We start from the raw sequence: 12,801 nt of genomic DNA on the forward strand, positions 1-12,801 counted from the left end.
AAGCAGTAGATTGTGCGCACAGAAAGACTGAATATCCCCTACACACCATGGGGGCCTCTGTGAGAAGCAGAGGAAAGAGGGCATGGCAGGGGGTTAGCTAATGGAGTCACACACACAAATATACAAGGGCCAAACTGTCTGTCTGGTGGAGCAGAACACCAGAACCACTGTTCCCCTCCCCGATAACTCACAAGCCCTGGAGCACATCAGCTCCATTACGCTTTTCCTTTTACTCAAGATTTTTCATTTTAGACTTTGGCCAACAGTGATAAAACCCAATGAAAGAAACAAGGAGTAAGACACAAAATGAAGCAAATACTCAGGAGTGACGGGTGTTGAATTATAACATGACCAGGTTCCCATTAAACTGTATCCCTCACAGCTAGCAGTTCAATGGCCCATAATGTACACAGGTTTTCTTGCCATCCTACCAGCTTACTTTACCTTACTGGATCATGAGCAACAAAGCACTGGTCACCGGGGCCATCGCTTCTCCTCAGCTCCAAAGCATATGCCGCCACGCCCAGTCTCAGTCAGGGTTTATTTCACAACAGAGGTTAACAACAAACAGAACACAATCCTTGGCCCCAGGCTTCAGCGCCATCCCTCCCGGGGGTCTCTAGCACTCCAGCATCCGGCAGTCAGCCAGCTGTTCCCCTTCCTGGAGCAGCAACCACAGGGCTGCTTCACTGAGCCCCCAGCTCCTTGCTCTAGGGACCCACCACAGGGGCTAGCTCTATTCCACTGTAGCTTTCCCTCCGCAGCCTGTCTCAGTCTTTCCTCTCTCCAGATACCTACGAACCGCCCTTCATAGGCCCAGATGTAGCCCAGCCCTCTTCAATTAGCTGGATTGGGCTCACCTGCTCCAGTCCAGGAGCACTAGGTCTATCCACAGGGACCAGATACCTTATGACAACTAGTAACTCATGAGCAAGCTGGCAGGTATGAGCCCCTTTGGCATCTGTCATGTGGGGAGGGAACCTGAGAAGTCTCTCTCTCGCTATTAGACCTCTAAAAAGCTAAAGCTTTTCCACCTTAGCTTTTTTTTTGGGGGGGGGGGGGGAGGGAGTCAGGAAAATCCCCTTATTTATTTCCCAAGTTACGTCTTTTCTGTCTCTGAGAAGCCATGTTTAATGGAAACCTGCTTAAAGCTGGTTAGATTTAGAGGACAATCAAACATTTCTTCATTCAATGACAAGCTCCTAGATTATACTCAACCTAAACCTATGGTATCACAAGAAATGGGCACACTCATACAACAGATCTAAAATGGGGTTTAGACTCCTTAATATAACAAAAGGATGAAAATGAAATAATTCATTCGCTGCACACAAAAGTGCCAGTTATGCTCTCGAGATACCATGCCGTGACGCCGTCACAGCTGGTACCCATTGTAGAGTGCTGGGATGGTCGGACAATAGTGTTCCAAAATTTAAACATCACCCACCTACATTTTCTCTTTTATTAAACACTTTTATGCACTACAGAGCTGATCTGTTACCTTTGTGCTCTATTGACAAATATATATTTCAGTGTTTTCAGAAGCAGCTAGAAATAAATATTCAAATCAATGCATATTTTGGCACTGACTAAAATGGGAGCAGAATCAGGCCAATATATATTTTTATTCAGCACCCAGAAGTGGGCTAGCTGCTTCAAGTAAAAGAGAGACATGGTCCCACCAGTGAAAAGTTTATAATTTTTCAGGTTTCAGAGTGGTAGCCGTGTTAGTCTGTATCAGGGGGAAAAAAATAAATAAATAAAAAGGGAGTACTTGTGGCACCTTAGAGACTAACAAATTTTTTTGGGCATAAGCTTTCGTGAGCTACAGCTCACTTCATCGGATTCATACAGTGGAAAATACAGTAGGAAGATTGTGTGTATATACACACACACACACAGAATATGAAAAAATGGGTGTTGCCATACAAACTGTAACAAGACCAGCAACCACACAACAAAAACACTAACCCAGGAACCTATCCTTGCAACAAGGCCCGTTGCCAACTCTGTCCACATATCTATTCAGGGGACACTGTCATAGGGCCTAATCACATCAACCACACTATCAAAGGCTCGTTCACCTGCACATCCACCAATGTGATATATGCCATGTGCCAGCAATGCCCCTCTGCCATGTACATGGGGCAAACTGGACAGTCTCTCCGTAAAAGAATAAATGGACATAAATCAGACGTCAAGAATTATAACATTCATAAACCAGTTGGAGAACACTTCGATCTCTCTGGTCACTCAATTTCACTAAAAGTCGCAATTCTCCAACAAAAAAAAACTTCAGAAACAGACTCCAATGAGAAACTGCAGAACTGGAATTAATTTGCAAACTGGACACCATTAAATTAGGCTTGAATAAAGACTGGGAGCGGATGGGTCATTACACAAAGTAAAAACTATTTCCCCATGCTAATTTTTCCCCTACTGTTACTCACACCTCCTTGTGAACTGTTTGAAATGGGACATCCTGATTATTGCTACAAAAGTTTTTTTTCCTCCTGCTGATAATAGCCCACCTTAATTGATTGGTCTCATTACAGTTGGTATGGCAACACCCATTTTTTCATGTTCTCTGTGTACATAAAATCTTCCTACTGTATTTTCCACTGCATGCATCCAATGAAGTGGGTTTTAGCCCACGAAAGCTTATGCCCAAATAAATTTGCTAGTCTCTAAGGTGCTATAATTTTTCAGTTACACATAACACAAGACAGGCAACAAGTAGTTAGAGGGGAGAAATGCACAGACTATGTGGGAACAACAAAAATCAGACACCTGACTGCAAAGTTCTCATCTCTACCACCTAGGTGGTCTGATACTACAGTAATGGGAGTCATGTAAGTACCTAGCTAGGTAACTGGATAACGAGCTAAGGTATCTGCTATATCTTCCAACTCATTCCAGTTTCAGTGTTTTAACTGTTGCCACCTATGGGCCCAACCCTGCAATCTTCACTCAGAGCAGCTGTTGCTGTCATAGGTAAGCGCTCACTGAAGAATACTCAAGGGCACGAGAGTAACTGGATCACACCACCACTCTCCTTCTCTATCCACTATTTATTGTCTCCATTGAGGTGGCATCCACCACACTTGTTCAGCTAAGTATAGGAGAAAATATAAGGGTCTGAAAGCAAATAATTGTCCACTCTGGAGCACCAGATAAAGGAAACACTGCAGTCAATATTAAAATTTAATATATTTGAAATAGATGTTTAGTTGAACATATGTATACAATGTAGCTGAAAACGGAGTTTTTTGCATTAAAATATTTTCATGAGTGTAACATGCAAGGCCGTTTCTATTCTCTGAATATCCTGAAGTGTCCTGTTCCCACTGATGTCAGTCGTAGTTTTGCCACTGACCTCTACAGAAGCAAATTCCAAGTTTTTAGCAGTATTCAGGCTTCCACCATATTCTATGGATAACAATTATGCAAGTCTTTTGGGCTTGATGCCACAACCCTCACTTGCACATGTTGCCCTACAGGCACCAGGACTGCTCACATAAGTAAGGACTGCAAGTCTGCACCCTAAATATACCTGAACATTGCACAACTCAAAAAAACCCATGGATTTTTTTGAAGTGTTTTGTTTAGGCTCATACATTTTAGTCTCAAGTACAATAACCCTTCTTAAAAGCAAAAAGACACCAATGTTCAAGATAGAAAATTAATCAGAAAAAACTGCTTATGTACTATTTTTCCATTAAAGTCCAGGTGAAGTGAAACAACTAATGTAAACTTTTAATTTGTAAGTGTCTTCTCCTTTTCCTTTGCTATCGGTAACGTCTCTGGCAATTTCTTGGTTATTCACATGCCACTAGTAAGTTGACAGAAACTGCAACAAGCCTTAAACCCCGCATTTGATCTCAACATATTCTTTATCACAACGTTTGTTATGCTCTGCCCTTGCAGCTTCCAGGAACCTTTAACACAAAACATCATGCTAATAATTTTCCATAGGGTAGATATAACAAAAAGATAGAGCCATTACTTATTGCTAGGGTGTGAGATCTAAGTGTGGTCAATACATACTGTATACTCTAGTAAGCACACTACACTCAGAATATCCAGAAGCCTGCAAATACTACATGGAAAAAACACAGTAACTACTTCAGACACTAGTTAAGAACTGGGGGTCAAATTCTGCCTCCCTTTATGCAGGTGAAAAATCAGGAATAACTGACAGCAGAAGTTGGCCCTCACCATTTAAAATGAAAAAACTTAAATCCCATGTAAATTGAGGAATTATCATCAGGCTTTTTTCAAAAAGCAGTTATGGACTAAATATGCAAGAGAAGTTTAGAAGATAGTTCAAACGGAACAGCACAACCCAATTTTCCATATTGCTGTGTTTTTTAGTATACCTTTAAATATAATGACCCTAACAGGTCCAATCCTATTGGATAAAAAGTGCGTTGTAGAAGAGGACAGACACTCAACTACCACTGTCTGGTTTGCATGCCATTTAAAGTCATTTTTACTCCTATTCTGATCATTTGCATGCCACATTTCAGATTTAAACCAATTCATATGGCTACGATAGAAAATCCTGAAACTATGACCACATTGCAGAGCACTGCTGCATTACTATTCCAATTTATTTTTGTAGAACACTTGTGAAAGGTGCCAGATTGAAAGCCCTGAAGAATCGCTGGCCCACAGGAAAACCAGAGGCAGCAGTAGGGCTAGATTCACATTGCATGCTCATTTGGCTCAACCCCAGCCAGGTTTCTAGTGCAATCTCCAGATCCATTCAAATCCTTAGCCTCTCCACTGAGACTTCCCATAAATATGCCAATTATGAGAACAGCTTTTGTGATATGGGCATGTGTTCACTAGGAACTGGATTGACACTAGTTTATTTCACATACTCTCCCAAAATGCCACCACATGTTAATGGCTTTCAGACAATACACAGCTGAGGAGGATCTAAACTGCTGACCTCCAGGCAAACTACTCTATAACCCCAATCAAGTCTCTTTGCCATGCCCTTTCAGGGGAAAATTATTATTATTATTTTTTCCATCATACCTACTCCCTAGTTTACACATTTTATATTCTATTATACATAATCCATTTAAGAGATTTGTTCCAGAGAGTGCCATGAAAATTCATTTACACCCAGCAACAGAGACCAACTTTATTTTCTAGTCAGGTATTCTTTAAAGGGAGGTTGTGTGTGGGGTTTACAGACCTCACACAAAGGCTAAGGGAGTGAAGGAGAGGTACAGGGCCCATCGGGCCCCGCCTCTCAGCAGCTTCAGAACATGCTCCAAAAGGAGGGCCTGCTTAAAAGGGGACTCTGACAGTCAAGCAGAAGAAGAGTGAAGGAGAGGCGGTCTGCATGGAGGGAGCCAGTTTGCAGCTTCTGGGACAGAGCAAACCACAGGAGAAGGGTCTCGACTGTGGGTAAGACCTAACTGGGAGGCTGGGGGCTTGACCCTTTTCCCTCCCCTGCTCCCTGACAAGGGAGAATATCTGGACACTGAGAAGTGAGCTACCCGTTTGCTATCTGAACTGCTGAGACTTATCGGGAAACTCTCTGCTGGGAGGGGGCAGAGTGCTGCAATCATCCTCCAAAATGAAGAGAGAGAACGGAGATGTAGGAAGTGGCTCAGAGGAAACTGGTCTGGGTTTTATCAGCAAGAGATGCTCCTCTCCCCTTTCCCTTGGGTTGGGATCTGGTGGAGAGGGAGGACCCAGGTCTCTCTACCTTCTCCCCACCAGGGAATGACAGACCCTAACTCAGCCACCATGCCCATGGACCATCCAAGCAAGGCCATCTCAGGACTTTGGGGACTGCTGAGTCATGGCATGCCCACTAGGCCTGCTAGCCCCAAGTCAGCCCACTACAAAGATCCTATTTGGAATTTCAGTTCAATCCTTTGTAACTCGAGATCCAAACTACTGTAGGTTTCACCGTGTAAATCTCATCATGACTTTATTTCAAAAGAGTGTTGGAAATTTAACATCCAGATGAGACTTGGATATCAAATTTATAAATCTGCCAAAATCTCGTTTACAAACTAGTCTCTTCACACATTCTGACTGGAATATTATAATGTCTGTCATCTTCAGTTATAAGAGTCACCACAGGCCAGTCCTCCTCTGGGTCATTGGGATAAAGTGTGATGAATTCATCAGTGCTGTATTTATACAATCGATAAACTCTGATGGTATACTGCAGAGCATATGCAAGAAGAAACATTTCCACCTAGGTTGAAAGAAAAAAAATCAATTAGAATGTAATGCATAATACTAATGTGTATTTTTCCAGGCACGTTATTCTGTACAAGAGGACCCTTAAAATGGAGAATGAAGCTCAGATACTGAGATTCCCTTGCATGAGGAAATTCGCTGAAATCCCATCCTCAGGGTGCAAATACACAACGATTTCACACTGTGTACTCATTACACAGTATAGCCAAAATTTTTAATCTCAAGTGCTTAAGGCAGTGAAGTAGTTTGTTCAAATGTTTGAAAATCAAGACACTTCATTTCAAAATGAAAGCTATGTGTTCAAGGCTTTTGAAAGAAATAATGCCACTTATTTCAGTGCTTAAGGTACTTAGCTTTAAGCATTCCTGATAGAAAATTGTGGACCTATACCTGTATCATTTCCTGAACAGAGGCTACCAACCACTGAATGCTCCTTTACTCCACTGAGACAGACAGGAGTCAGTCCAAGTGCACTAGATGTTCAGAATTCAGTCTAAGACACGTAACTACAATGGGGTCAGATAGATTTGACTCCCCTTGGACAAAGCCTGAAGACTTACATTTAAAAAACAAACTGTTTAAAGCACTTTGATATACATTTGCTTTAGTATAACTAAAGCAGCACTTAATACCTGCTATAATTTTTTAAACTTACACGTAAGAACAGTAAGACAGTGAGGGGGAACCTCTGCTTGATGCTGCTCGTGCTGTAGAAGTTGGATTATTTCAGGACTTTAGTTTCTAGTGCTACACATGTTAAAAGCAGTAACACTCTCTTTATAAAAGAAACAGAATTTTAAAAAATGAGAATGCATATGCACTCAGAATCCATGTCCCTACTCGTCTTTAGATAGTTTAATGTCCCTCAAAGGAGGGAAACGAGGACACGACTGCAGAAATAGCTGGAATAGAGTTGAATTGTGCCTTTAAGGCACAGCAGTAAAAGCTAAGGCATGGTACTTCCCCAGGAAATGCCAGGAAGAACATGAGTGTTGCACCACCACCACACTTGAAGGTACGGCGGGCATCCACTCACATCTGCACCCAGCCAATTCTTCCAGTTGGAGCAAGGCTGATGGTAATGTGTGTATGCATGCAGGTTAGGACCATTGCCCCCGTCCCATTTCGTAGAGACTAGCACTGTCAGCAGCATTAGCCTCTGTAGTCCTTGTGCTCAGCAAGTACAAGAACCTTATTAGGCCTGTTGCCTGCATGGATGTGAGGTAGCAAGGAAGGGTTTCCCCCAGTCCTTCCCACCTGTCTTGTGAACTCATACAGGGCCAGGCGTAACCTGTTCTAGTCATAACTTATCAGAACAGTCTCATTGATCTCAATAGGATGAGTCATTGAGTAAAGTTCAACTCCATGTGAGTAAGGGTGACAAAGCTGGACCCCAAGAAAAGCCAACAAGTTAAAGGCAGGTGATAACTGACTTTACTTGAAAAAGGTAGAACTAAGCACCTAGTCAATGAGAGTTTAGTACAAAAACTTAAATGGGAACAGGATCCGGCCCTTAGCTATTCTTGATTAACAAATGCACAGTTGAGCACTGCACTTAGGATTTTTATCCTGCAACTACACTTCTGAGGGTAGTTACACTGATTTAAGGAATCTGGTCTTTTGAGATCAGGCTCCCTGATTGTTTTTTAAATATTTGTACTACCTTTCACACCAATATCTTCATTAACCAGTTTGTGCTCTATACATTAAGTCATGGTTCACTTAGGTAGCTGCAATTCCTCAAGGATGAATTATGCTGTTTTTCAGGTAATCAAGACCAGTAAAAATGTCTATCAGTCAGACAATGGATTTATTATGCAGTTCTTGTTTCATATATGTTTGCCTTATGTAATTAATTCAGTACTGCTAGCTTTTCATATATTACAATTATATTTTATATATACACACACACCTTTATTTTGACATTTAAATCAACATTTTAAATAATTAAGAGTAGTGGCCTTTTCTGGTACAATAATAATCGTTCAAGACATTAATCTAATTCTTCATTTACTTTACTAAAAAACCTATATGTAAAAAAAATGAGCAAAATTTCTTCTCCAGGAGTTATATGCTCCAGAAAACAGGGGTTTACAATTACAAGCACAGACCCTTAACTAGATCACCACTAACGAGTATGGCTATTATTCCATTTACTGAGCAGCTACCCTTTTACAAGCATCAAACCACATCAAACTTAAAGCTGCTACAGCTCTGTTGATTTCCCAAAGCAATTCAGAAAGTGTTTTCGTGCTGATTAGTTCTGCTTCTACCACAACATGAAAGTCCTAGACACTAGAAAACTGCCCGTATACTAGAATGCATAAATAGCTCTCCTTACTTGCTCAAGGCCTCCAGTGTGACCTATTTGATTCAAGTGATTATTCATTAGCTGACTAGGGTTGCTGGATGTATCCCGAGCAAACAGTAGCCATGAGAACACTGGTACTTTCTTTCCTTTTTTATCATCGTCATATAATTCGATAGCTGTGTTCAGCATCAAAAATTTCACAGCTTCATAGAGACTGTACTCCTCCTCTTCATTTGTAAACAATTCGTCACAAGCCGTTTGTTTCTCTATGGGACTTTTCATTTCACTCATACTCTCCCACTATAAAAGAAAACAGGATCATCAAGGTAAGTGACAGCATATCATTCATAATTGCAAAAGGAAAGAAGCACTTTTTCAAGTGTAGATTGCCACATTTTCAGCACAGCTACTTTGAATTAAAAGTATAAAGGGCTCTCATACACTTATTTTTACTTAAAATAAAATCCATTTATTTTAAATCCTCCCATAGCTGTAGCTGCTGCCTTTTTCCTGTAGCAACAAGTATCTGATGAGGCTGAGATCAACAGAAAGAAAAGGAAAGGGGAAAAAGTAATGGGGTGGAGAGACAGATTCTGACAGAAGAGAGGCAGTAACCTTTTCATTGGCTGTAACAGTACCTATAATTTTCATATTCTCCCTGCATCTCAAATACCTACAGTGCTTTAGCTATTTAGCTCCTACTGCATATAACCAAACATTAGAATTTGACGTAGTAAATCTGTGCCTATTTAAAATGTTTAAAATAAAATTGTAAACATATGCACACAAAAGACATGAATAATGGAACCAATAAAACAAACATTCTACTAAGCCAGGGGTTCTCAAATTGTGGGTCGGGACCCTAAAGTGGGTTGCTACCCCATTTTAATGGGGTCGCCAGGGTTGGCTTAGATTTGCTGGGGCTTGGTGACAAAGATGAAGCCCGAGCCCTGCCGTCTGGTGACGAAGGTGAAGCCCAAGGGCTTCAGCCCTGGGCAGTAGGACTCAGGTTACATGCCCCTTGCCTGGAGCGGAAGCCCCTGGGCTTTGGTCCCCCAACCCAGGACAGTGGCACTTGGGCTTTGGGCCCCCCAACCCGGGGCAGCAAACTCAGGCTTCAGCCCCCACTCCTAGGGTCATGTAGTAATTTTTGTTGTCAGAAGGGGGTCACGGTGCAATGAAGTTTGGCTACCGTTGTACTAAGCGGATTCCATGCTGTAATAAGAAAACAAATCAAATGCTAATCTATAAAGAGTACAACATTTGGGAAATGTTAGATAACAAATGATAAATGCTGTAACAGCTATATGTACATACATAAACATACACAAATGATAAGGGGAGTAAAGGATCATTTTGCTGTGTAAAGATTCAGTCATTCTATCACTGCTTGCAGCCATCCACCACCCCACTAAGAGCATTTGTCCAATAGGGAACACACCTCTGCTCTCACTAAGGATGTATGGTAAACATGAACCAAAATAGTGAGAGTGAACCTAGAACTATGTATTTCTAGTAATAAAATTTTATGTTGACAACAGACTAGTCTATGCATCAGCTAATTCAAGAAGGGAAAAGAAAGTTCCCACAAATTAGGAAACATAAGAAGATTCATTAAAATGTCACACTGTAGTGGTGAAGTATAGTTCCTCACAAACTTCTGGTATCTTATATTTATATAGCACCTTTCATCCCTAAGGCTTCTAAAAACACTTTACATGGTACTACATAAATGCAGGAAATCCCTTCACCCCTGGGACTGGGAACAGCAGCTAGGTGGCATGCCAGTAGATCGCCCAACAGCAATAGTGAGGGGGTAGATGGAGGTCTGTCCTAGCACTCTGGTCCAATATTTTCCAACTCCTTAGAAACAAGGGATTTTTCATGCCCATGAAGACTAGAAATGTCCTCCGTTTGTAAGGTCTCATCCAGAAAGCAAACAGCTCTTCCCCAAATGAGCACTCTTACTTGGAACGCAATTATCTACCTAAGTAGGGTGAAAGGCTGAATCACCCTCACAGGAGTGTTACACTACCAAGTAGTGCCATATAATATGAATTGTGGCACTAGGTCAGTGCAACACTTACTGTGTTGCAGTCATCCAACCCACAGTCTCAAGCTGCTTCCTTCATTATGTGTGTGTTATGTTCATCATAACATGAAGGTTTTATCAGTTCCATAACTGTATGGCAGGAATATCCTGGCAAAACTGCTCTGGGAATAGGTTAAAGGCTTCCCACTTTTCTTGTGCCTTTAGGCAAAGAAATACTATGCCTTAACATGGAAGTGATGAAATCTAAGATTTAAATATTAACTTAATACTAAAGAATTCTAAATTCCATTTTCTATTCTTAGAAGTTTTCTGTTGCCTTTAATTAGTGTCATAAATTCTAGATATGTTAAGGAATTAGTTACCCTTCCTAGAATAATAATTTTATTCTGTTAGGATTTAGGTTGAATTGGTGGAGAGCTAAACATACTTATTTGTAACTCACTAAGGAAAGTGAACATATAATTTATCCAACCTTCTTCCTTAGAAGTATTAAGTAGTCTTTAATTTCGTCACTTAGTTCTCCCATCTTCCTGCCCAGTTTCTGTCTTAGCTGCCACTGTTTGATCCAATCGTATCTGCTCAGCAGCTTTTCTGGAAGCTACAAAGTTGAGAAACAAAAATGAGCAACTTATTAAGTCAAATCTTGGAAGTAAAATTGTCAAATTGTGGTATTTTCCTGAAGATATTGCTACATATTGCTGGTTACAATGGTACCCTCTTATATTCTTCAAAAAAGCGGTCGTGTACGAAAAGTATACGCCACCATTTTTTGCCCCTTTTTTAAAAAAAAGAACGAGCTTGTTGCATCTCTTGTTGGACAATAGATGGAATTAAATCAGCAGCTGGGAGATTAGCCCGTTATCAGGCCACGAGCCAGCCACAGATCCTTTCCAATGGCACAAATTTAATTAAAGCTCAGGTGAATGGTAACAGTCACCAACTGCTGGTGGTTTGAGGGACTGTGTGAAATTAATATTGGTTCAGTTCCACATTAAAAAAATATATATATATTTACACACACACACACACCGACCGGCCAAGGACTGAATGGCGGATGAGGACTCTGCTAGTGGCGTAACACCCACCACTAAAAACAGACCACTTAGGCCACCTAAATAAAGCTAAGGTAAGGCCAAGGGTTCCCCCCCATATTATGAATATTTTGTAGTCTTCAATATTCTTGAAGGAAGGCAAAAAGTTTTAGAAAATTGCAATACTGTAATTAACTCTTGCCTTCTATTTATCCTTCTATTTTGGCCTACATGCCCAACCTGCACTTAAGGGGTTTCTTAAAACCTTATAATCAGCTTATAATCAGCACAGCTTATGCTCACGCTGAAGGACAGTCAAAGATCTGCACCAATCGTGAACTGTCAAATACTAATGAGCTGAAATAATATAGTATTCAAAATTTGGTCCTAAATCAGTTTTAAAGTGTCTTGAGAAAATAGTCTGAAGAAATACATATTCAACCCAAAGTGTCTGGTGTAACTGAACTCTAGAAACAGTTAACATAGGATCAAAGAAAGGCAGACTTGGTTTAAGATTTTCCTTGAAAGAAAAGAAAGGGATAACTTAGAAGATGCTAGCATCCACATCTGCATAGATCCTGATTTCTTAAAAATGTAAATTTTACCGTAACAGCATAGAAGGATGATCTACTCACCTTGTAGTTACTTGAGTTCTTCAATATGTGCATGGACACCAGGGAGCTCCCATAGGGTCAAAAGAAGAACCCGAGGGGCTGTGCAGATCCAGAGGGACAGCTGGTGCACAGACAATCCAGGAAGTTTTTGGAGAGTGTTGGGGACAACTTCCTGGTGCTAGTGCTGGAGGAACCAAGTAGGGGCCGTGCTCCTCTTGTTCTGCTGCTCACAAACAAGGAAGAATTGGTAGGGGAAGTAGAAGTGGCTGGCAACCTGGGCAGCAGTGACCATGAGATGTTCTGAGTTCAAGATCCTGACAAAAGGAAGGAAGGAAGGAAGGAGAGCACCACAATACAGACCCTGGACTTCAGAAAATCAGACTCTGACTCCCTCAGGGAACTCATGGGCAGGATCCCCCGAGATGCTAACATGAGCAGAAAAGGAGTCCAGGAGAGCTGGCTGTATTTTAAAGCAGCCTTGTTGAAGGCGCAGGAACAAACCATCCAGATGTGCAGAAATAGCAGCAAATATGGCAGGCGACCCCCTTGGCTTAACAG

At 41.2% G+C, this 12,801-nt stretch overlaps 1 protein-coding gene across 5 annotated transcripts in view; it reads right to left on the bottom strand.

Moving 5' to 3' along the window:
• Nucleotides 1–3,191: 3,191 nt before the first annotated feature.
• The window catches only part of OTULIN (OTU deubiquitinase with linear linkage specificity), a 53,204-nt gene continuing 43,594 nt past the window's right edge, over nucleotides 3,192–12,801 (bottom strand). For all 5 annotated transcript variants that reach the window (XM_048839626.2, XM_075125439.1, XM_075125440.1 and 2 more), the window contains 3 exons: nucleotides 11,071–11,196; nucleotides 8,576–8,845; nucleotides 3,192–6,229 (listed from right to left, as the gene is read on the bottom strand). In XM_048839626.2, the coding sequence (XP_048695583.1) occupies nucleotides 6,035–6,229; nucleotides 8,576–8,845; nucleotides 11,071–11,196 (591 nt within the window). In that variant the 3' untranslated portion in view covers nucleotides 3,192–6,034. The remainder of the gene's footprint in view (nucleotides 6,230–8,575; nucleotides 8,846–11,070; nucleotides 11,197–12,801) is intronic.

Source organism: Caretta caretta, chromosome 2 (genome assembly GCF_965140235.1).
Source record: "Caretta caretta isolate rCarCar2 chromosome 2, rCarCar1.hap1, whole genome shotgun sequence".
NCBI lineage: Eukaryota > Metazoa > Chordata > Testudines > Cheloniidae > Caretta > Caretta caretta.